The sequence below is a fragment of the Falco rusticolus genome, chromosome 7 (assembly GCF_015220075.1).
Source record: "Falco rusticolus isolate bFalRus1 chromosome 7, bFalRus1.pri, whole genome shotgun sequence".
NCBI lineage: Eukaryota > Metazoa > Chordata > Aves > Falconiformes > Falconidae > Falco > Falco rusticolus.
Genome location: NC_051193.1, coordinates 19588251 through 19614014, shown reverse-complemented (window position 1 = coordinate 19614014; position 25764 = coordinate 19588251). Strand labels below are relative to the sequence as shown.

Genomic DNA, 25764 nt, shown 5'->3' with positions numbered 1-25764 from the left:
CTTGTAGTTGGATTCCATGCCTGGAGGCTCCTGAAAGCTTAAGCCAGATTTTTCTAACCCAGGCAGAAATGAGTGCTGCTGACTGAATTGTATATGATCAAATTAAGAAAAAGGCCTAGAAGCCTTGCGCTCGCCTTCGATATATGTTTTCCAGAGGACCGTATATATTATGATGAGGCATCTCAATCTCCTTCACTCTTAAATGCTACTAACACAGCCACTTCAAAACACTTCAGTAAGGAACTTCTTTAATAAGCTGTTTTTAGAGGGCTCCAAGTTGAGTAGCTATCTTTACTTCGACAAGGTGATAGCCAGCAACGGTCTATTTCAATTTCAGCTCTTTATTGCTGCAGTATTGCTGGCAGTTAGCTTAATTTCATATGCCTTAAACTGGTTCTGTGTACGGGAGAGTTACAAGTCCCATTTATAGTATCTTTCCCTAGAACAAAAACAATGTGAGAGAAAATGATTTGCTAATTGTCAGAGGTATCAGTGTAAGATGCATGATTTATATATTTAATCCTTTTCTATTAGCTATTACCACTTGATATCTTTAAGACCATCTTTTCACATGATTACTTTTCCTGGATGGCTTTACTTTTTCCACTGTAACAAGAATAAACCCTTTTTTCTCTCAAGTAATTCTCTAGCCAGCAAGAAAACAGTGAATGTCTTAGTGAAAGAGTCTTTATATGTCTTTATGTGAGTAGCTTTTTTTTTATTATTTATTAAACTGGTGCATATCTAGATACTATAAATGTCATTTGGATTCGTAAGGTTGTCAAAAATGAATAGTTTGTTTCTTCTCACTGACTGAAATGTATCTGACAAAAAAAGTTGAACATAAAGCACAGATAGGTAATGAAAACAGCTATTGTGCAGGTAGAAAATCTGTGATTAATTAAGTGGGCGGCATCTGGATGTGACCACAATCTATTTGTGAAGGGCTGTAAATAGCATCAAAGATCTGTGAGCATTAGGTCTGTGGACAGCAGGAAATACTTGAAAGCCAAAGTAGGATCAAATGTTTGGGTAAAAATTACGGTTATAGCGAACCACAAATCAAGTGAGAGCCATTAGAATGTTGTTTGTTATCCTGTGGTTGAACGTAAATTCTCAGCATTGCTCCTTTGATTTGTAAAGCAAATGAGGGTTAGACTGCAACCTTGAAGACATGCGAGACGTTGAAATAAGACAAGCGAGCTAACTGTCTCTGTCATGCTCTGCCTTTGGGAGTTTTCTGAAGGTCTCTCTTGCTCTACAAGTCGTAGGCATGGATCCCTGCTGTCGAACACCCTGTTCGTTTTGTTTCCACTGAAGGACATGCACCACTGAACCACGCATTTTTGTTTGTACATGTTAAATAGCTCATACAGTAAAATGCTTAAAAAGCTGGCTGTGTGGTGTAATTGGCTGGCTGTTCTATTAGAATGCTATGAAGCACGTACATTTTGGCACTCTTAGGGATCAGCAACACTGAAAGCGGTTTCTGGAAATCTGTATCATTCTTGTTATTTACAAATAGCTCCGGTGAATGAGGGGAGTTTATGTTGATATAAACTACTGGAAGTTGGAGTTCTGAGTGAATAGCATGGTACTAGTGATATAAAGGGACATACTTTAAACTTTATAATTTTCTTTCTCAGCTATTTACTTACATATCCATTACTTAGGGGGAAAACCCCCTGACTTTATTTTTATGGTGTTGCTTGGTTATAAAACAAGTAGGAGTTCTTAGATATAAATACTCATCTGGAGAAAATGAGCAATGGGCTGATCTTGCCAAACATCCTTGGCCTTTCTTAATATTTAAAATTTTGAGTTTATTGTTTTAAGGTAATTTTTTTTTTCCTTTCTGTGAGATGTCTGTGATAGAAGTTTGGCTCTGAAAAAAGATGCTTATGGCTTTCTTTAGAAAAAGAAATCTGGTACTGAAAGAATAAGAGGGTCTTTGCTTTTTATTTGGTTTTGTTTAAAGATGGTGTCACTTTTACTAGTAATGCATAGCTGAAAGCTTAGTTCTTGAAGGTGTAAATGTAGATGTCTACATCTAGCCAGTTTCAAGGAAGTTTGCTGCGTCTTCTACAATGGCTATGTCTCATAAAACTAAGCTATAACTGGAATTACTAAGAGATAAGAAAACCGTAGCTAGTTTGGCAGTGAAAATTTGAACAGAAAATATAAAAAGGAGGTGATGCAGATCATCTTGCAAGATATCCAGTGAAAACGGTTGTTAACTGGTATTGTTTGATGTTGATAATCATTCAGTTTTCATGGTTTCACATTTCTTTGTATCATGTCATGGTATTTTCATTTTTCTTCTTTTGGAGGAGGCAAAGGTGGAAGAGGGACTTCAGGGGAAAAGAGGAGGAGAAAAGGTTTATCTTTGACACATTCAGAAGCTTTTAATGCTTCTCTTCAAAAACGTTCTTAAAGTAAATGTCTTGTACTGGGAGCCCAAAATTGGACCCAGTATTCCATTTGTGGTTTCCCAAGTGCCAGGTAGAGTGCATAATCACCTTCCTTGACCCGCTGGCTAACCCTTACTAGTACAGTCCAGTGTGCAGTTGCTGCCTTTGCTGCCAGGGCACACTGCTTTGCTCATGATCAACTTGTTGCCCATGAGGACCCCCGGGTCCTTTTCTGCAGAGCTGCTTCCTCACCAGTGAGCACCCAGTCTGTACTGGTGCATGGAGTTAACTCTGAGATGCAGGGCTTTGCTTTTGAACTTCACGTGGTTCCTGTCCGCCCATTTCTCCAGCCTGTCAAGGTCCCCCTGCGTAGCAGTCCTGCTTCCAGTATTTTGACTACTCCTCTTAGTTTGGTGCCATCTTTATGTTTGCTGACAGCATGCTCTTGTCTTGGTCCTTAAAGAAATACTGTAGCAGTGACTCCAGCAGGCCTCCCCGAGGGATGCTGTTAGTAACTGCCTGTCAGTTGGAGAAGAGATCGCTATCCTTTAAGTCTGGCAATCCAGCTGGTCTCCCATCCACTTTATTGTCAGTTTACCCAGTCTGGTTTTCTCCAGTTTGGCTTTAAGAGTACTGTGGAAGACTATGTTGAAGGCCTCGCTGAAGTCAAGGTGAAAAACATCCACTGCTCTCCACTTACCCACTGAACTCATCATTTAATCACGGAAGACAGCAGCTTGTTCATGCATGTCTTTACCTTGGTAAATCCATGATGGTTGTTCCCAGTAAGTTTTTTTTTGTCCTTCATGTACTTAGAAATGATTTCCAGGAGGGTTGGCTCCGCAGTCTTTGAGGACTGGGATTAGTGTGACCAGTCTGCAACTGAGCCTCAGGTCCTTCTTCTTGCCCTTAATGAAGACGGATACAGCATTTGCCTTTTCCAGTCACTGGGCATTGCTACCGATCCCTGTGACCTCACAGTGATGTCATCCAACTCCGTTGGCGCCCTTTACTGCATCCCATCTGGTCCCAAAGATTTGTGTACATATAGGTTTCTCAGGTGCTCCCTAATTTGATCTTTCTCTGTTTCTACAGACTCAGCTGGAGTGATTTAGTTTGACACAAAAATACAAGCAAGTAGAAAAAATAGAATATATACAATTAAAACAAAAATCATTTAAGTTTGTTAGTAGGTTTTGGATTGTGAAGACATAATTCTGCCTTGTCAAATCCATAAAGAGGCCGACTCCTGTGACTTGGCATGTTTCCAGTTGATGTCAACTTTGAAGTCAATGAAGATTCCTTTTGAGAAAAGGCAGCAGGATTTGCATTAAAATAGTTAGTTATGATTGATAAATGAAGTCCACCTGGTCTCCAGACAAGGAAAGCAGATGATGCAAGAAAAGGCAATTTGAGATTTTTTCCTTTGTTTCAGTTTCTTGTAACATTTTTTTTCAGGTTAAAACACCTCCCAAACCAAAAAAAATCTTTGGATTGACGGATAAATTTTAAAAACATATTATTGAAAACAAAATAGCAGTAGTTGTTACTCATCTAGTAGAAGCTAATTTGAAAAGAAGAGCAATACAAACCTTTGTGTTGCGGTGTAAGAAATGAACTTTTTTTTTTTTGCATGGGCCTTCTACGTTTTGATTTCACAAGGATTGTAAGTGCCACCTTGTGGACAACGTAATTAATCTTGTGTCATAGGACACAAATTGTTAAGGTAGGGTAGTGAAATCTGCTTTCAAAATCTGTGACAGAAATTAGTTGTGTTTTCTTTGGGGCTTGGAGGATTTTGATTTACTGTATTTTCCAGCATTGTTAATTGACGTCCTGAGACTTTACCTTCTTAATTAGTGTATGAGTATTCCCTAAGAAATCGCTGAAGTGAAAGAACTTGTTACCATTGGCTTCCATGGCTGTGAATAAATGCAAACTCTACCAGTGTTACTGCAGTCTTACTACTTCATGATTTTTGCAGTTCTTGCTGAAGTAATTTTGTTGGTCACTCTTCGCTCCTGAACGCTAGCTTGTGTGGATCACATATCTGGCTCGAATGGCAGTTTGTTGCATGACGTGTAGAATTTTACTAAGGACTGTAAACTGCAGAAAAAAAGGTATTTTAATTTGTAGGTTTCCTTTTTTGTCAGCTACCCAAACTCTAGGTTGTCTTCAGATTCCCTCTAAGAGTCACCAGATAGCCCCACCCTGTTTGAGAAGGGACCAAGCATTTGTTCCCAGTAGTGTTAAATAATACAGCCTTTTGTTAAGTAATTTAATATCTTTCATTGATCTTATTTTTTTTGTCAAATCTGTTAACATCCCTAGATTAAGAAGAAGAAAAACATGTTTCCCCTTAACTTTAGAAGGAATGTAGGAGCAAGCAAGAACAGATACATTCTGCATTTTTTTTTTTCTTTTCACGCATTACTAAGAGCCTCAAACTGTTTAGATTTTGAACCAGTGTTGGTTGCAGTGTTTGATGACATACAGTAAAATTTAGGTAACTAAATTGCACAGTGCAAACTCCTCCTCATTACGGGAAAAAATAAAGTTGTGCATTTTCTGCTTATTTTGATTCAGAGAGTTTTACCATGTCTAGAGCAATACTAAGTTGTTTATTTGGGGTTTCTTTTTTCTATTCAGTAAGCAAGCTTCATTGCTCAAAGCAGATCTCTTTGTCCTTTGACTGCAGCTTGGAGTAGTGAACACTTGGAGTATTTCCTCTGACAGCCAGAGGCAAAAGAAATACTAATGTGGTCAGTCTCATCTACAGTGTCAGGAGCAACAAGGGCATGCTGATCCGTAGGAGGTGAACCTGGAGCTGAGAATCACAGCAAACCAGGCAGACGGCGGCCTTACCAAAAAGGGTGCATGTCCCCAGTTCCATAGCAAGTAGGGCAGGTCTGGTGATGGTTTCCAGACTCAGCCACCAGTCCAGATGTGGAGGTCAATTCCTAACGATGAGGTAGGTCCTTTGTAAAGCCATAAAATCAAGTTAGGGGGTCAGCACTACGGTCGGAGTCAGGGTGGTATGAGGCCAGGCCCAGGTGTACCTGCAGCATAGTTCAGAGACCAGTGGTGAGACCTTGACCTTAGAAGCTCCTCCTAGGAAAAAGGAGGGCAGGAGGCATCTCAGCTCTGTGGTTCAAGGCTGAACTGCTGCATTATGAAAGTTAGCCTTGAGCCTGGGCAGCTAACCTCCCAGGAAGTGGTACACAGGATTTGAAACAGGGAATAAACAAAACTCAGCTTTGTCTAGTTCAGAGCCTGGGAAACCAGGCTAAAGAGGTTTTATCCTGCAACTGCCAAGCTCTGGTTGTAGTGTTGCTGGACACCTTCCTAGGGAGTGCAGTGCCAGAATTTCTAGCCAGTCCTGCTCTGACTACCAGATGCAGCTGCAGCGCTGAAGTCTCAGAGGTGCTCAGCACTGTATTTAGGAAGCAGGAAAAAGAAACAATCTGCCTTCCTGGCCAAAGCCCCTTTTGTAAGCCTACTTTCGTCATGTGGTCCTTGCATTTCTGACATGTTTTGCAATGTGGGCTGATTTACCAAACCATGTTACTCAACTTATTTTAGACCGATGTTCATTTAATTGGAACTGAACCTAAGCAGGTTCAGGCCCAGAGCTAGAAACCTGAAATGAGCCAAAACCCATTCTGGTTTTGCTTCCTGCTTCTCTGGTGAGTTATCTTTCATGTTTAGTTTCCCAAGAGTTCTTCAGTTGAGTTTTTCAGTTGTGGTGGAATTGGGTCTCAGTGATGGGCATGATTCCTCAGCTCTTCCCATTCTCATTGACAGTTTTTCTTGGCTCCACAGTTGTGTTCTAGGCTGTCTTAATGTCTTAAATGACATTAATATTTTCTGTGTTGCATTGGGAACCAGCAAACTTGCTGCCTTTTTGTGAGATCATTGAAGAAAGAATTGATTCAAAACTGGTCTTCAAATCAAAAGAACTCAAATAAAATTACTTTCTCATAAGTTTCTTTGTCAAAAGGCTAAACTGGATTACATGTGTACATCTAGATGTTGTAGTCAAATGGATATTTGATAGATAACAGATCGATGAAGCAGCAAAGTTTGTGTTCAGATTTCATACTTTATTAAAGGTGGGCATAGTGTTTGATAAATTAGTTTAAATCTTGCATCAGTTCTTAGACACTCCTGAGATAAATCCTATAGTTAGTTACAATTCTGTTTATGTGAGAGAGAATGTTGTAAATAATAAACAAAGGAGTAAGTATGCACTTTGGCCTCAATATGTGCAAACTTTTGTTTCAGAAATTGCAAACGAGTTCTGTGAATAGGTGACAGAAAGGGGAACAGATCTCTAAAATCCCTAAAAATACATGGGAAAACTTCTCAGACTTAGTGGGGGAAGCACAGCTAACTCTGAAGCAGCAACACTGGCGTAGTTCTTAACAGCTTTGAAGGCAAGATCTTAGTGAGGGAGCTAGTGTGTAAGAGAACTCCCAGAAAGGCAAATATTTAGAGCTTTAGCTTGAAGCCTCTGTCACAGACAGGGAAAGTGTTGTGTATTGTAGACAACAATATTTACATACTAAATGCTTTGCTATAAAAGTCAATAACAGTGTTTGCAGGTGTGAATTTAACATTGAAGTGAGTAAGCCTGTTAGGTAAATTGGGATTGATAAAACAAATCTTCTGGTTCTGGCTACAAATGTAATTATCATTTCCAGTGGTAAAAACTACACAGATTAAGGTATCTGTAAAGCAGCCACCAAGTATACAAGGCTATGTAGGTAACATTAATTTATATATTTTTTTTCATATCATCTAGCTTTTTGTAGTTGTCCTGGTGGGCTTCAGGTTTGCGTAACTTAAGATGAAATTTGAGGACTAAACAGTAGAATCGTAAACCAACTGAGAAAATGAACCATATTATATTCCTTTGGAGTTCAAGACCTTTATAAGACTAGATACAGACAAAGAGTCCCCATGGAGACCTCATAAGTTACTGTCTGGGGTGAAAGGGCTCTGAAAGGCCATTAATCATGTTGCATTTGTGGTACAGTGAATCCCACAACTTGAAGTTCAAAATCCTCCCCACTTACAAAGGGCCATGAAGTAAACTGTGATTTCAGCAAGCTATTCCTGATGAATCAAGAACAGTAAATTATACCTCCTCTTCTGTCTTTTGTAGATGGCCTTTCACTGGGACTAAAGCTGATTCCTAGCCCTGACTCCTGCTGATTTCAAAGGGAGCCCTTCCACTGATTTCATTGGGATTTGGATCAAGAATAACTAATGTAATAGAAATATGTTTCTCCATGCAGTAGAGATTGTTGGGCAAATTTTGAAATATCTGACCGCTTACTGCACATACACTATGCTTACTAAATGGGGGGTGGAATTAGAAGAGATTCAAAAGAAAGCATTCTTACTAATCCTTTCAAAGCTTCCTGCATATTCTTGGCTCGTGAACCCACTGCATTCACTCAGCTGGGTGCGTCTAGACCATGGTCACAGAGTGAGACATTTTATATGAAGTTTATGCACCATCTTTTAGCACGATTGCACTTGCAAGAAACCTAAAAAGAAAGAAAAAGTTCGGTGTCCACTAGATGTTACGTCATGAGGAGGTCTGGAATATTCAAAGGAAGGAGGGCTGGACACTGCGTGCAACTGACTGCTGGTAAGAAAATAAAACACCAGCTTCTGGAGCTGAGCAGATTTAATGCTGTGACTGACCTTCTTCCTTGCATGATTTTTGAATGGGAAAGAGAAAGAAGAATCCATTTAAGGACTGAGAAGGAAAAGCAAGGAATTCCTGTAAAGGTAGAGGGCAGAGCACCTTCTAAATGTATAATGGAGCAGAGTTGTGTTTTCTGGCAACTTCTGAGTAGGACATGAATGGAATACCATAGGAGAGAAACAGCAGATGTCTGGTAATTTGACATACTCGTTATGCTGTAACCCCAAATGTCCTCTTGTGAATGTGGCTTGATAACAATAATTCACGCAGCGGCATGAAGTAGCACATGTCATTTTTGATTGTCAGCAGTTCATGCTATGTTACCTGTATATGCCTTTTTTTTAAAGAGCTCTTACTTCTGTTGTGCTTCTGCCTGAAGGCTTTTAAATTCTGAATGACAATCTGACTGCCGGCAGACGAGTGCCTCAGAAAATGCATAGGGCTGTCTTGCATCAGGTGGATGAGAGAAATGGAGTTTCAGAATTGGATACTGCATGACAGCATTTCAGTGTTGGGCTTACATGTAAAGCGGAGCTTTCTGTTTAAACAGACTAACCTTGTTGCTCAGAATTTGCTTATAGGTGTGAGAGAACACAAAAGCTATTTCTCAATGCCAATATATAAAATTTAGTCATGGCAATGCAATAAAAGCTTTGCAGTATTTGTTCTTAGAGTTATGAAATAGTGGACATTGCAAAGTATAGTTGCTGAATTAAGTCATTTTAATTTCCTCTATTGTGGGCTTTCCAAATAATGTCTGTTTAAACAATTACAGCACCCTTAAGTAATTCCAAAATGCTGTTAACTAGAAATGAAAGTGAAGATTTAACAAGACAATAAATCCCTTGTCCATCTTGAACAAAATGCAGAAAGGAAACAAATTGTGTGCTTAAGAAAAACAGATGACTTTTAAATGGTTCCAATGATCTGTTCAAGCATTTAAGGTGAGAAATTAAAATAAAACAAAGCCAAAAAACACCCAACAGCATTTGCTTCACCAATACATTAACTTGAGCAAATACTAGAAGAATAACATTCACGAAGAAGAAACTGCAGTTATATGAGCCTGCGTCTGGGCTCTCTTTTACATTTTTCCTCTTTGTCTTCCTCCCCTTTACCTCAACCATCTCTCTAACCATTTGCAGTCAATTCAAATGGTGGGATTCGAGTATTCTCTGTAAACACAAATGACCGTGTACATGTTCAAAAACATTACTAAGCTGTGGTAACTAGATCAGCCTGTATTCTGTATCTGTTTGAAATGAAGCATATGTTAGCAGCCAAAAGAAAAGAAAAAAACCAAACACTGTTGAGTTATTAGTGCTCTCACGAATGGTAGTAGTGTATCAGCTAGCAGCAACAGGAGGGAGGTGATAATGGCAGAAGAAAGGAAATAGCTAAGATGGAATCAATTCTGCCCCCTGCTCCCCTGATGTAGTGAGAAACAAGATGTTGCTTATAGTGTAAGAAGTGGCACAGTGAATAATTAGTCAATAATACGTTCTCAGGATTAAGAGTGTGTGGAGAGGAGAAGCTCTGTGTATGTTAGGTGGTGGTTCCTCCTAAGGCCTCTTGCAGCTGTGAGAACTCCTACAGGTTTCAGTGAACTCAGCTGACATCTGTGTAGCATGTTCTGAACTTTAAATAATGGAAGGAGAGCTTCCTAGAAAGTATTTGTCAACATTTTTTCTGTAACTAGTAATAGAGAAATTTATATTGTTCATTGTATGTTGGTAGAAGCAGAAAATACAAGTTATTAGGAGAGCATTAGAGATGTAGTTAAGTGGTTATTGAAGTGTCATTCCTACAGGTCATTGTTCTACAATTGGAGTCTAGTTATTAATTCAGCTGATGCACAACCCAGAAAGAAATTAGTCTCACATTCCCATCACTGTGATGGCCCTACAGTGCTAGGGAAAAAAAACCCTTTTTTTTCCTGGTTTCTGCATCAGCAGAGTTTCTAGCTTGGTTCCTCTGGCAAAACTCTTTTCTTGAGGAGCAGCATGTCAATAGCAGCTTTACATTTGGTTATGGGAAACCACGTAAAAAAAAGTGGTATAAAGGAGGCACGGTGAGGGACTTGGGTCTTGGAGGAGTCTGAGGTTCTCCCACAGACCTCCAGTATGACTGCAGGTTGTTCTAGCTATCTTACCCTTCCAGATTTAAAAACAGTCTGAAAAGGCAGCTGTTTATTCCTCCTTCCCCTGACCGTGCCCATGGATGGCTGATTTGTGGTTCTTGAATGGCTCAGCCATCATCCCTGCGTCAGCTGGGACTCTGTTGTGAGCGACGGTGGACTGCAGTGTTCGGAGAGTGGCCTGATAGTCTGCCCCTGTAAGTGTGGGTTGTAGGGTTTTCTTTGTCAGCCTTTCTGGTGTTTGCTGTGTTTCTGGCAGCTGCATTCAGCTGTGGGACACGGTGGTGTGGCAGTTCATGGTGCTGGGTGGGTCAGCTACGCCATGTTTTTACAGGGTCTTGGAGAATGTCGTGTCTCTAATGCCCGGGTACAGCGACGCCTGTAACAGCGAGCCCTGACCCAGGCATTTCTGTCCTTTGCACAAATAAAACCAAATTGTATTCCTCAGAATACAAAGGTTCTAATTATATGTAGTTATTTTTCTGCTTTTTAATAACTTAAAGATAGTGCTATCAGATTCAAGGTATATTAAGTATCTGCTGTCTCTTGAGGATGTGGGGCTTCCACTGTAGCCAACACAAATTCAAACTTGTGTTCTCAAAGTAAATACCATGTGGTTTGTCTGTATGCTGGTTAACTGCCAGCAATTCCAACTGCTTGTGCGCGTGCAGTCACAAATTCCTTCTTATCTCCAGGCTATACTTAGGCCATAACCAGTATGAAAATTCCAGGACATCAAATCTCTTCCTTGGCTTGCTGATGAAGTGCTTTGTATGTTATCACAAAAGAGAGCCCGATTTCTTTTATAGATAAGTTGTTTTTTAATGAAACCATTATATACAGCAGCATTGTTGTTCTAAAAATGCAGTTATATTGCTGGCCAGTGAAGAAGTCTCTAAGTTACCATCTCAGCTACTGGGAAGCTGTTTTACATATGGTACAAATGGTTACCTCACCCAAGTGTCCGGGGGGCAATGCTGAATTTCTGATTTGCAAGTTCAATTGTGTCCATTTCATTACTGTTGAATTATGAAGAGAACGCCTTCCCATTTCTGTTTGAAAGGCTTGGGAAGTAGAAGCATCAGACTGTGTATGGAGAAGATACCTGACATGGCAAGAAAAGCTCAGTCTGCCTCAGAAACTTGGCTAGAATATAGGAAGGTGTTTATTAAAATGGGGACAAAAGCAGGACAAAGATGATTTTCTTAAGGGCAGAACGAGGAACAGTGTAGAGTGGGGATTAGGTAAGAAGTTAAGGCTCCAGCCTTTGGTAAAAAAAGACCAAGAATTATGGAAGAATTGTCTTGTTTTTTACATGCCCTTATCACCTTTCAACTTCATCCTAAGTGGCTCTAATATTCCCTTTATTTTTCTGTTAAGAATCTTAGCTTCTTCCTTTTCTCTGTTAAATCGTTGTATTTGTAGCTTATTATGACATCTTTCTTGACATGATCATAAATTTTGGGAATGATTTCTTTGTCCTTGAATGAGCATTTTTTTAGTAGACCTAAATTTATTCAGGCAGACCTGAAATTATTTCATTTATTTTGAATGTTTTCCATCAAATTACTAAATTTCATAAAATATGTGATAGGCTTCTGTTCTACTGGCTCATACAATATTTCATTCTTAGGTGAATGAGAACTAGTTGTTCTTTGCGTGTGCCAGTTAGTCATATAGGTAGACGATAAGTGTTCATCATAAACATAATTTAAAGTCTGGAAATACAGAACAGTAAGATCAATGAACAGGAATGTTTCGGTACAAGAAGGCATTGTCTCTACAGTGTCTTTTAAAGTGCAATAAGTTGGAATTTTTTTTTTTCTGTTTTGTGTCAAATCTTTAACATTTTTTCTGCCCTTTATATTATTTTAAATGATCCTTTTTTTTTTTTCTTTCCAAAATTATACTGTCAGAGTGAGTGTTACTGAATGGGTTGAGTATTTTCTATTCAGTGAACAGGAGGATTACTTCTACTATACTGTCTAGACACAGTATAAAGACTTTTTAGAAACCTCTTTTGGTGGGAATAGGCTCAGTGCTCAGTTTTAGAGGAAATTAAGAAAAGACTTTTATTTATAAAGTAGTTCTGCTTTATAACTATAATATATATATATTATATATATATATCATTAAAAAATCATAGCTCTTTACCTCTTTTCTGACTGGCAGCTACAGGAACTATGCTGTTATGAGATTCTCTTCTTGCAGCTGAGGATGGTATTATCAGCAATGATCAGTGCATTAGTGCTTTTCAGTGTGTTCTTTTATTTCTGGTAACAGGCTGTACAAACCTCTTGGCTAACTTGAAATCCCCAAGTCTGTGAACCCTCTGGTTTTTACTGCTTTTCTTGCCTACAGAAGAACAAAGGAAGAAATTGCTCATATGCTAATTCACAGAATCTTTTCAGAGTTGAATGCTCCTTGAAGGTCATACTGTCCTCAGTTGTTATGCCCAAAGTCTGCAGTTGTAAGATCTTGGAAAAAGAAATATTACTTTTATTTTGCAGAGCATTGGCTGTGACGACTATCTGGGTTCAGACAAGGTGATTGACAAGTGTGGAATATGTGGAGGGGACAACACTGCTTGCAAAGTTGTGTCTGGAGTTTTCAAACACACACTAACAAATCTTGGCTACCACAAGATAGTGGAAATTCCTGAAGGAGCTACTAAAATCAACATTACTGAGATGTCAAAGAGCAACAACTATTTGGGTAAGTTGCATCTCAATGAATAAAGCATCTTTCTGCACTAGTGCAACAGGGTGGAAGTTGTGCCAGGAAAGGTCTTCTAAGCAGTGTGAAATAGATGTCAGGGAGGCGGGGGGGATAAATTCATTACACAGGCATTTTGATCAGAACTAACTAGCAGTTTATAATTCTGGGTAAACACTGTAGACCTGTTAGCATGTATTTCCATCTGTCCAACTTGGCTTTGGTGTTTCCTATTAGTTGGTTCTGCTATGGTGATTATACTTCCTACAGCATTAACCTTTTCTGAGCAGCCAAGAATCTAGCCCAGCTGCATGCTTGTTTATGTAAAGTGTATTGAGGCTGCCTGAGGAGAAGAGCGCATCTTCTGATTGCCTAAAAATTTCAGTTCTTTTGAAGTATATCAAAATCTTACTGAGATAACGTGATATCAAGGTGGTATCTGCAGAATGCAATGTCATTTGTACAGTTGGAGGATCCTGGAATATATATATGAGCATCGTAGCATCTTGTGGTATATTTCTAGATCTGTCTAGTGTGCTGCAAATCAGAGATTACGTGGAATTTCTGCAGGTCTATGTCTGCCTTGTGTGCAGTTGTGAACTGAACCATTCCCTGTTGTAATCTCTCAAGTTCTCAGGTTACCAAGCCTTAGTTTGCCCACATTTGTGCTCCTGTTTCGAAGCCAATTCGGCTGGAGAAAGAACTGTTGGTTAAGATCTGTAAAATCTACTCCTCACCCTTTAATTTCGCTTCACCTGTCAGTCCATCCTTACATCTGTCTTAAAAATTACCATAGCAAATAATAAAATGGAGCTACACAAGGCCTTTCTTGCTAGCTTGGTATAATAATTACTAGAACTATCTAGCTGTACTGGAAGAGTCAAATCCCAGTACACTTGTTTGACAGCTGCTTTATCTCACTTCTGGCTGGCAAGCATCTCAGCTGCTGCTCAAGTAGGAGAAAGTAAAGTGCTGATTATTGAATTGCTTCTTTCCTCTTTCCTGCTTTCTTCTCCTCAATTCCTGCTGGAGCTGTAACTAGTTCTACAGAAATATTTGCCTGTAGATAGGAGTTTATCATGGGGAATAGTCTGAACTGTAATGTGAACGCCATCATTTTACCAAAAAAGTGACTCTTCAAAGTGAAGATATAATATAAGCTACCCACAGCCCAAGAAAGCCAAATGTTCTAGACCTCTTGTAGGGGTATCTCATCAGTTCTAATTTGTCCTGGTTTCATCCAAAAGCATTTTAGATACATTATATATACCTATTTAGACTAGCATTCTTTTTTTTCATGTGAATAGTTTGTATAGCATCCATCAACACTAACTTGTTTGATGACAAAATAAAACAATAGCTCTGTCTAAAGAGCTTCCATAGATATATGTGTACATTCAGCAGAAAACTGGTGAGAACGCAGCTTACTTGGCAGGACAGTGAAAGTAGCCGTGTTACTAATATATAAAATCATGGAGTTGAATGCCATTTTTATGTCAGATTTACATGCTGGCATCTAAAAACAGCTGGCAGAAAAATGCCTTTAACTATATTAGAATGTCCTGAGCTTCTTGAACATTTTTGGAATGGGCAGGACAGAAAAAGGATAACATTTTTTTTATTTAAAAATAACCAGGCTGTTGGCATGTATGGGAAAGTGGTGAAGTTTTTCTTTCCCATGCTACTCCTTATCTCCTTATCCCCTGAGCTCTTGTTTTATGCTATCATCTTCTCCCCCACCCCCCCTTTCATATGTTTCATTTTAAAGCTGCTGGTATGGATGTAGTCTGCTAAATTTGCCAGCTTCCTCCCCCATTAGGAATTGTTGAGGCTTTCGTTCCAGTTAGAAGGACTCCAGCCTCTGCTTAAACCATTACACAATAAACTTAGTGTACTGAGGCAGGTGAGTTGCACCAGGACAGGAATTAACATGTTCTAAGGTTTATCAAGCAATCTATTGGACAAACGAAATGGTAATTGGGAGGTTGTTGGTCACAAATTTCTCACTGATAAAACAGCATTCAAAATATTAAACATGCACATTTTTATAGAGCGCATTAACAGTGGTAGAGCAGGGAAGCTTGAAAACTCAGATCTGGTATTTACTGGTTTGTCTGTATGGTAATAAGCAGAAGTCTTAAACTTTAAAAATAAAAATATTTTAAACTCATCCTTTCGCTGCAGCAGCAACAAGAACAACTCAGCAGCCATTCCTTTAGGCATACAGCTGAGCGCTTTGCAAAACTGAAGTTGCCAGGTGCCTGTTCTGTCACAGTCCAGCTATACCCATCAGAGCTGCTAGTAAGCAACATTCTTCTTGTTGCAAGGAGTATAAGTTAGTTGCTTTTCATTTTCCTTTCACTTTGCACATTTTATGGTTTCTTCGATACAAAATCAGAAGTCTGCCCAAGGTCACAAAAATTTTTACAAAAGATGACAGCAGACGTTTCTGGGAATCTGAGTTATCCTGCTTGTCTCTGTTGAGGAGATTGTCTTAAATTCCATGTGGGTTTATTATTAAACAATTTTTAAAAAGCTCCACAAATTTTCACCGCTTTGTCAAAAGTACTAAGCAAATAAGCAATCAGGAAATCATGTTTTCAGAAGGAGGTATTTTTGTAAAATTGGGAAGTGCTGGGCAAAGCAGGCAAGAATGTGAGGTTTCTTACCCAAAGAGTTTCAAACTTAGCTGAAAGTCAGCCAAACATTTGAAAGCTTTTGTGAACTTTTTTGTAGTAATCTACTGCTCATTGTTGCAAAACCTGTGACCCTCATAAGAAAGTGGAGTTCTAATGGTGATGCTGAAAATGATGGTAGCTTATTAAGGTTTACTCATTTTAAGTATTGCATTTTGGGTTTTTACACACAAGCTGGAGTGATTACACAATAAAATTTATAAGTTCTTGCTACTTGAAAACAATGAACTTCTGTTAAAAGAAAAAACATAACAGTGGCATATGAAGCTTTTAGTGTTTCTGGAGTATGTCATTATCTGGGTAGTCAGAATATTCAGATTAAAGGAGCTGGGCTATTTCAGTGGTTCAACCGATTGTTCGTGTAACTTTATAATTAACTTTTCACAAAAATGGCAGAATCATAGATGTGTTGTGCATTTAGTGATCTCTACTATTTGATTTCTGTATACCTTAAAAACTTTCAACACCATTTTTCTGTTTTCTTCTGCTTATATTTTCTTTTTTTAGGTGTTCTGGTTTTGGATGTGTGAGTTTCATACAGGGCAAACATAATCTTTTCTTCCCCCTGTCCTCCCTCCCCCCTTCCCATGTGCTAAAAATCCTTTTAGGTTTTCCATTTCTTGAAGATCTTTACTATAGGGAGAGTGTCAATCTGATAAAGGAAAATATTTTGAGAGTCAAATTGAGAATGGCCTGTGACATTAACTGATATTTCTTAGTGAGCCAAAATGAACAAGCTCTAATAGAGCCACTAGGCAGATCAGAAATGTCCCAGGAAGCATCGTATTTATTTTTTTTTGTGTGTGTGTGTGCAGAAGGAAAGCAGTCCAGCTTTGGACTGCTAAATAATAGCTATTAATAACTTTTAATAATATATTAGTAAATATTTTTTTACAATTAGAAGCAAAATCTATGTATTACAATTTAGATTTAGACTCTATAAAATGTAAACAAGGCTATAGGCGGTACAGTCCTGAGCTATGTACAGAATTACTTGCTTCTCAAAGTAGTTTTCAGCAATATTTTCTTACTGGCTGATGTGTTAGACCTTTCAGCAACAGAACGGCTGACCTTGAACAGACTTTCCATTGGCAAGGCCTTTCTGTCACATGCTAGTCTTGTACAGAAAGAGACAAAGACATACTTTTTATCCCACTGGTAATCATCAGCTGGCCAGTTCTCATAGACCAAAATGGGAAGCTTGCCACTGAATTAAGTAGGACCATAATACCTTAAGTGGGACCAGTATGTTACAGTACTTATGCTGCAAAACATGTGGTTTTGAGTATAAATACTTCAGCATCTTTGGGATTGGGATTTGGGATCCTGGCAGCGTTTTAAAGCCAAATGACATGAATCCGAAGTGATTATTTGGAAGGTGCTTTTTTGCATGTTAGGTCTTGAGAACCTAATTTAAAGAGGTTGGTTGTTATCCATATAATAGCCTCAACAGCAAGAGAATCTAATGGGAAGGAGGTATCAATAGTCAACATTAAAATTTAGTTTAATATGAGAGTGAAAGATACAACGGTTGAAAATGCATTAGTATTGAAATACACTTGCCATGTGTAATGAACTTACTCTAATTGGAAGGAATCTGGTAATGTCCTGTAACTGAAGCAACAGTTTGTTTCTAGAGCAATTCTCTGAATCTGGAGTCATGTGAGATTCCTTGGAGATTCAGTTCTGCCAAGGGTACCATCGTTGGCAGTAGATGTTTATGAGATATCTTTTGAAAGGGAAAGTATATACATTAGAGTTCAGGCACATTTGTTAATGTTTTCTGCCTTACCTGAATACTATATACTACAAAGATGTTTCATAGGATCATAGAGAAATTCATTTCATTGCTAATTGTAAAGTTCTTTACAGTTCGCTCACGGAATATATGATGTATTTCAATTTTGATTTTCATGGAAATAAGTTATTTCTGTCACTAAATGGGGTAGGGAGATCCTTAGGTCTAATCCATTATCCCTGCTTTCTGTAAAATGATACTCTGTTATCTAGCATCTTCTATTAGCACATGCCAGTATGCAGTATTTGTGATTAAAATAAGAGTTACACATTAGTATTTTTTAAACCAAAAGTCCAAGAGATGTTAATAGCATTCTTGTGAATATTGGCATGCTTGAACATGAATATGGATTTAAAGGCATTTGTTATATGAAAACAACAGTGGCTGAAACTGAAAGGGCTGTAAAAAGATTCTCTGGGAAAAAAATTGTGTTTCAGTATTCTCTGCAGCAGATAACATTCAAACAGTATGTCTCCTGGTGAAATATTGTTAGCAGCTCTTGAGCTTAAAATTTCATTTTTAAATCAGTTTAGAGATTAAAATTTAGAGCAAATAAAGGAGTTAGATTAGAACACTGGCAGAGAATTAAAAAAAATGTAGAGGCACTGCTATACCACATGTGATCATATGAAATTTTGTAATTTATATCTGGGGAAATAACACATTGATTTGCTTCATGTGGAGGATCAATTAGATCAATTAATACACTTAAATATACATTTGTTAAATTGCTCTTAATGTTTTTTTTTTATTTTTATACCAGATTAAAGATTTCTTTGCAGAAAAGTTGCAATGATATTATATAGTAATATGGAGAAGAGAGAATATGTGTTTGAATTTTCAGGACTTGGAATGAACATGCAAGAATATGCCAGAGGAGGAGAGTTTTTCTGTTTTCTCAATTACTTTATATACAAGGGATAGATGTGCATTGGGTTCGGTGACTCTCCCCAATAGGTAGTGAGAGCTATCAGTGCACCCTTGATAATTCTTAGATTTCTGTTCAGAAAGAAAACCTGTGATTTTTTCATTTGAGTTTTTGAAGTGCTGCAACCCAAAGCTATGCTATTACATCTGTTCGTTGTGATGGTGCTCACAAGGACTTCAGCACTGTATTTCTTAAGATTTATATTCATTGAATGCATCCCTATATGTGTCAGTCTGTGTGTTAGAGTTGGAGTGTCGTCTTCAAATGTACAGTGTATTGAATGTGTTACTTAAACGTTTAATTACAATATCTGGATTAGAGTAACTGGGATTTTTACCTTTTGTTCTTTGCCTTCTTGCCGGTTCTCTGCTGGAGTTAAAAAACAAAGACACTTCTTTGTACAGATGATGATGTGCTCCAAAATGTGAAGAAAAGATTTAAGGAGTTGCTTAAACTGAAATTAAGCACAGCAAGTTCAAACCATAAGGAAGTTTCAGAGTAAATTGTTTGTGTCTGAAGAGGCAGTTAGAATCTCTGTGTAAATGAACCAGAACATTTTGAATAATATGCCTAAATACACCTTTTATGATTAGGAATCCTAGCAAATCTGCTATGTAATTATTTCCTGAATACTGAACTGAAGAGTCAGGAAATGCTACACAGAAAGAGGAACAACTTGGGTTTTTGGTAAATGTTTGCAAAATCAAGCATTCCTATGAGGCCATGGTAATGGTAATAGCAGTTGGTAACTCCTGCTGATTTGCTTCTGCCTTGTCTCCTTACCTGTGCTCAGCCTTTTCCTGCAGTGCTTCAGGTTTTTCTTTTGGTTAGGTATTTTCTGACTTTACAAAGTCAGAAAGCCGCTAGTAGAAGCTTAACCGATTTTTGGCCACCTCAAAAGATTCAATTCTATGTCAGTTTTAGAAGAGACCTGATGAGCAGAGAGGATTCTGATTTTTTCCACTTCATTTAATTCAGTTTAGTTAGCATTAGTTCCTTAGTTGTAGATACACCGAGTATCTGAATTAATCGTAATTTGAATTAATTGCTTTCTGTGTGGCCATGCTTTAGTTCAAGACTAACACAGATCTGCTAAGAGTTGTTTTTGTCAACACGGATTTGTATTCAGTACTGAAGTGCCTCAGTACTGCCTCGACACCGAAGTGCTGACGCTGACCTATCCAGGAAAACGCTTCTCCGTGGCTGTTACTACTTTATGCACAGCAGCTGAGTCTGATCAGACAAAAGATGCATGTAGCAACTACCCAGTCCAGTGCCTGTGAGTTAATATTACACTAATTGCTGACAGATTCACTTTCAGGATTTATGTTTAGGCTACATATGCTGGCCTGAGACTTTCACTAGGTTGCATTTCCTTAGGCCAAAAAGGATGGTACGGTACTGTGGTTAGTTGGGTATGGAATAAACCTGTTTACATGGGCAACTTCTGCCCATTTCATCATCATCCTCTGCAAACTATAGCTTCAGTGGGTGTGGGGCCTACAACCTACTCTTATTTTGGGTCATGATAATTACCTTTAACATAGCCAGTCTGGCTACCATATTTTGTTTGAAGAATTCAGGACAATGGTGAGGAGGCATGGGGAGTCTTTTTATGCCTGGAGGCAACAGAAATCTCAGAAGCATATTATCTCATGAATTTTTGGGTCAGACTGAGTTTGGTTCTTGTCTTCTGTGGTCATATTCCTGTCACAATGGGTGTGGGTTTTCCCTATTAAAAAAAGTCATAGCTAGGATGAAGTGTTCACTGTGTTAGATTTAACAGTCTTTGTACTTTCTTCTGTATACTAAGTGCATTATTGATAATACTTTATTTATTAAACTAACTCTTCCTAAAAGGTAATGCTAGGTTACAGGACAATTGAGATTACTCCTTACACTTTGTAGCCATAGTTAGATGTGTGTTGTCATGTGGGTTAGTTCATTCTGGGATTTGGAAGACCAGTGATTTGGTAATGATAGTGAGTTTTGAAAACAATGTGAGCTTATCATCAAATTTTAAAGAACAAAACCAGAAAAATCCAGGACTGAACGGTGAGATGGCTTCACATAAGAAGGGGATGTATAGGATGGGAGACAATCTAAAATCCGGTTTGAAGCCTCCTGAAACTGTAAAGGGTATTTCATCTGTGATCTGATAGTGCTGCTTGAAGTCCTTGCAGCCTTTGAAGCTCAGCCTATGTTTGAGGATAATGCATGTGCAAGTAAGTTACCAAGGAGAATAAAGGTTATCACAAGTTTGCTTCTAATGTAGAAGGCTTAAAAACTAATAGAAGATGGTATATTAAGACAGAAGTGTACAGTAGCTATCTCTCTAACCCTTATCACCTGAAGTTTGTTGCTAAGATGCCTGGTTCTTTGTGGACACATACCTATATTTACAGATCCTCTGAATTACTGTACTTCAAAATATTTTCAAATTCATTTTCTGCAGGGAGAGTTTCTTTCACTAAATAGATGTTCACCTTAGTGCAGCCAACATGTATTACTTGGCTAGGGTGATCACTTATTAAAACCCTTGAAGTTGTTAAGACTTTGGATGAAATTCAACCCTGGTGTTAATGAATTCAACTCCACTGAATTCAAGTTGCACAAGGGTCTTACCTAGTCTAGTGACCTGTAGTTGAACCAGAATAGATCTAGGACATTATTCTTTGCTGACCATATATTTTTTCAATACCGGTGTTGCATAAATAATTACATTTTAGATTTTCTGGCAAAGTTATCTTATTATAGTAAATTCCAAGGTGACCTTTTTCCTTCTGGCTTCATTAAACAGCTGGCTAATATCTAGCACTCTGTATAGTGGTCTGTAGGGTTCCAGGTACATTTTGAAAACATACGAAAGAAATGCTTTCTCAAAAGTTGGTTTATTCTTTTTTGTATATTAAGTGGAAGATCTTAATAAATAAATAAAATAAAAGGAAAAGAAAAAAAGGCAGACTGTGTTACTGGTCCGGGTGATGGGAAGTACTGTTTCCCCACTTCAGGAAAGTGGTTAAGCCTTAATGGCTGGGTTAGCATCTGTATCACAGCTTTCTACCACTGTCTTACAGAACAGTCTTCTGCATGATAACTTGGTGTTATCACTTATATGATTCTAAATGAGTTTCTTCTTGGTTGTGGATTGTGGGAGATCAGAGAGCGAGCCCTAAGTTGGCACAAGAAGCCTGAATGCCTGCCCTGGTAGACCGATGGCTTTCCATCTAGCCTGAATCTCAAGGAGACATCTGCATATTGGTGCTTTTCTGGGTAAATGGCTCTCTGGCCTTTTTCCTCTTTCCCCTCTACATCTTGAAGAATAATACTGGTATTTCTTTGCATTCAGCACCTATTGGCTAGGCTTTTTGGCTCATACCTGCTCATTGATGACAGTGGTTATGACCAGTTTTGGAACTCGTAGAAATCATGTTTTCATTTTCTGTGTTTCCTGGTTCTGTCTTCGTCTGACAGAGGTGGTCTTGGTTTTTTTTAATCATTTGTTTGTAAGCAGTGTTATTATAAAAACAGCTATGACTACAACAGCACACCAGCTGAAACCTGCTGTTGCTTTGATGATCTGCCCTGCAAATACATCATCTGAACAACAGCCAGCAGCAATGAGTCCCACTGAGGTGCTTGTTTCATAAGTTCTGTATTAAAGGAATGGGGTGTTTTTTCCTTCTCTTGAAATATGGAAAGGTTGTTTTGAAAGGAAGAGAAAGGGATAAAGAGAGGTATGCAAAATAGTGAGAGGAAACTTAGAAAGGCTGGTGGTTCAGTTTGATTTGTAAAGCACCCAGCAGTCTGGTTGCTTATATAACTTTGCAAACCCCCTTGGCCTGGAAACCTCTGGAGAACTGACTCTGCAAGATTTTCAGTATTTCCTGCTTCTTGTCAGACCCCAAAATCTTTAATTTCAGCCTTTCTGAAAGTGTTTTGATTATACTTCTGTTTCCAGTTATGGACAGAACCAAGGAACTTGAATGCAAAATTTCAAAGAAAATGCTTTAAGAAATGAAAGAGATGGGCTATTTGAATTGTTTTTATTAATCTGGGCCCAATTAATGTGAATGTCTTAGATCTCAAAGCTTATATTATTTTTGTGTTCTAATTGATGACCAAACCGTTAAGTACTTTGCATGAAAAAACTCATTTGAACACTGGTTTTAGTGCAGAGTGTTTGGAATATCAACATGTGGTTTGTTCAAGGCTTCTTAAAAAACCCAGGCTCTTCTGAACAGCATGTGTAAATTGAGCATCTTATGACACACGTATTTCATGGTAGTGACCAGTGTTCAGTAACATGGGTTCACTTCTCACTAATGCAGCTGACTGCCTGCTTTCACTCTGTTCTTCCTTTGTCTCTAAGATGACCAACAAGATGCCCTTTCTGGAAATGTCATGTACTTTTTGGAAGCCGTTAGCTTTGTGAGTTGATTAAGGTCCCTCAAATGTAATCTGTTGCTCAGTAGTCTTTTTACCTGGAGTAAACGCTACTTTGACTGAAGATGTTCTTTTTTGAAGTTGTGATCAAGGTGTAGTGATCTTTCCTTGCTAGTCATGGGTCCAATGCAATACTTTTCTCCTATTCATTCTTGCAACTTTTAATTCAAAATGAACTTTGTCCTCTTAGCTATACATAAAGAATGACCAGTGTCAATCCAATTCATAAACTATCCGTAAGCAAATTCCCAAATCACATGAAGACACATTTCTTCCTTTTCTTGCCAAGAAGATAGGTTGTTACTAATTTAAATAGTTGTTCAAATGCTACACAACAAAACTTAAGAAAAAATGGTTGGAAACCTGGTTTCAATTGTTGTAGATATTTCTGTACAGCATTCTTTGATTCCCTAATCTTATTTTATTCTGAGCAAAATTCTCTTTTGAATAGTGAAAAACCTTTCTTTGTTCCTTAAGCGTCCCTTGATCTAGTCAGATAGACTGTGTTCTTACATCTTCGTCTGATTCTGTAAAAGAAACATATTTTTATCTTTTTTCCCCTGTTCCTTCTCTTATTTCCCTTTGAACTTCTTAGTTTCAACATTTTTGTTTCTTACCCTTTTTAAAATCTCTTTTAGTAAAATAATCAACCAGTAGAAATTCTACATGATTAGTGGCTTCATGGTTGGGTCCAATAAAGAGATTTCATCTGCAGAGAATATTTTTATATTGCAACATTAAATTCCAAAAGGAATCCAAGTCTTTTCTAATACACAATATATATGGGGGTTTAAAGCTTGACTTATAGACTGTGTGATTAAGTTAGTCAAGCAAGATTAAACTTTATCCTTTATTTCTTAACTTGCCTAGTGTCTTTGTTTTCTGTTGAATATTACTTCAAACATTTTGTGTCAGAAAAATTTGGGTGTATAGAAGCCTTACAGACCTAATCTTCCTTTCATACTTGTACCCATAGCAGCAATACTTACGCCACACCCCCACCCCCACACCCCCCGACTCATGGCTCCATTTATTTTATATATTTGTGTTAGAATCAAGCTGCTGTAATTCTGAAAATGTTGGTAGTGTGGCTGAGAGATCTGGGTCAGGTGAATGTCTGCTGTGAGATTATGAACTTGGTTTTAGTGAGCTACTAAGCAAAAGTTACCAGCAGTGCAAGCTGGTATGGGCATGGCTTAGGGACCCTGAGAAAAACTGAACCTCTGGACCACTGGTAACCACAAAATGCTAATAAGGGGATTTATTAAGGGTGTGATAGTCTATCTGCAGTTAATCTGCATTAAGAGATTAATACCTCAGTCCATCTTATTCACCTACAGCAGCACTTCTACCGAAGAAAATAATACCCAGCTCAGAGTCAGCATGCAGTCTGCTGGCATAAATGATTGCTCCGGTGTGAGGCTACCGCTGTTTCCCGTGCAGCTATGCAACTCCTCATCGGTAGCTGGTACAGAGCAAGGAGCATCTGAATGTAACTTAAAATAGGGATTCTCTGTAGCAGTTTCACTGAAATTATGGGAGGTAAAACTCAGGAGGAGCAGGAGCATGGCTGTTCCGTCGAGCGGGACGACTCCAGCCTAACCACTTTGAAATGATAAGCAATACCAGAGCTTTGGAAGACTCGGGAAAGAGAGACATTTTTATTGGCAAAAAGAAGCCCTGTCATTTGTCTTGCAAATAGCTTGTAAGGACCTAAGGCAGCAATGTTTTAGCATATGTCTGCAGATATCCAGTCAGACTGCAGAACAGAGATTCCCTCAGTAAGTGGAATTACAAGTTTACTGTTGAATTTCTGTCATAACACTTCATCATTCTCTTTTAGGTTCGTGTTCCAGAGGACTAGGGGATTAATTTTGCCTTAAGTGTCTGGCAGAGCTAGAAGAGATTGTTACATATCCAGAATGATATGTAACACTTTTTGTTGTTGTTGTTCTTACCAAATACTTTTCCTTTCCTTCCCCAACCCTAATTAATGCAGGGGAAAGACAAACCATGAGCTTTGATTTACATTATAAACAGACAGTACCTTTCTTCAGTTGTCTTCTGTCAATAAAAAAAAGACTGAGAAGCGTGATGCAGTCTTAAATTTGTGTTAAGAGATTGTAACTTTCTGACATAATTTTCTTACACTTTTTTAGCAAAGTGGACTTTTGAAAAAATGTCTCCCATGTGTCAGTTGAAAAAAACATGTAATCTTAAGAACTTTGCAGTTTCTTCAGACTGTATCTATTGATACAGTGAGAAATTAATTTTTCCTGTAACCCTTGTCTCTCTTAGTAGCACATCATAGTTCATTCCTAAAGCTTTTGAGTCTCTAGTTGAAAACAGTTCTTTGTGGATTGCTTTGAAACTGTTCATACAGTCCTACTGAGACCTAATTTATTGTTAACTACCAGCAGTTAGCTCTGTTAGAGGGGGAGTGATTGCACAGTGCTATTCTGCTTTGAAACTGCAAAGTTTGTCAGTTCTTTATAAGCAAATATTCACTGGTTTATGAATGAAACAGAGGGTGCCTTCCATGTGCCTCTTAGTGTGGGCTCAGTTCTGAGCAGTTGTGCAGAAGGCAGATTTTGGAAAACTGTAAAGAAAAATGCAGGTTTTCATTGTGTTCTGTTTGTGAAGAAGTGTCACGTATTTGTAATTCAGTGCATTGCCATGCACCTTTTTTTAGGTTAATTTAAAAAGATGGGAGATTCTATTACCGTGTTTGGAATTAACCTTGAATTACCTTGTACTGATGGTGGCCTTTTGGAGTGCTTCATTATAACAAGCTGCGTGTGGCAGCCCCTGTTGAACCCAGCACCCGGGGAGCCCTCCCTCTGATGACCACACAACAAACAGGAGTGTTTTCACAAGCGATCCAGCACAGTGCAGCTTGCATCTTTGTTCTTTG

The 25764-nt window shown here is 38.3% G+C and overlaps 1 protein-coding gene across 1 annotated transcript in view; it reads left to right on the top strand.

Moving 5' to 3' along the window:
• THSD4 (thrombospondin type 1 domain containing 4) overlaps positions 1-25764 on the top strand; it is a 319739-nt gene that overhangs the window by 232678 nt on the left and 61297 nt on the right. The window contains exon 8 of the mRNA XM_037395653.1: positions 12778-12982. Coding sequence (XP_037251550.1) covers positions 12778-12982 — 205 coding nt within the window. The remainder of the gene's footprint in view (positions 1-12777; positions 12983-25764) is intronic.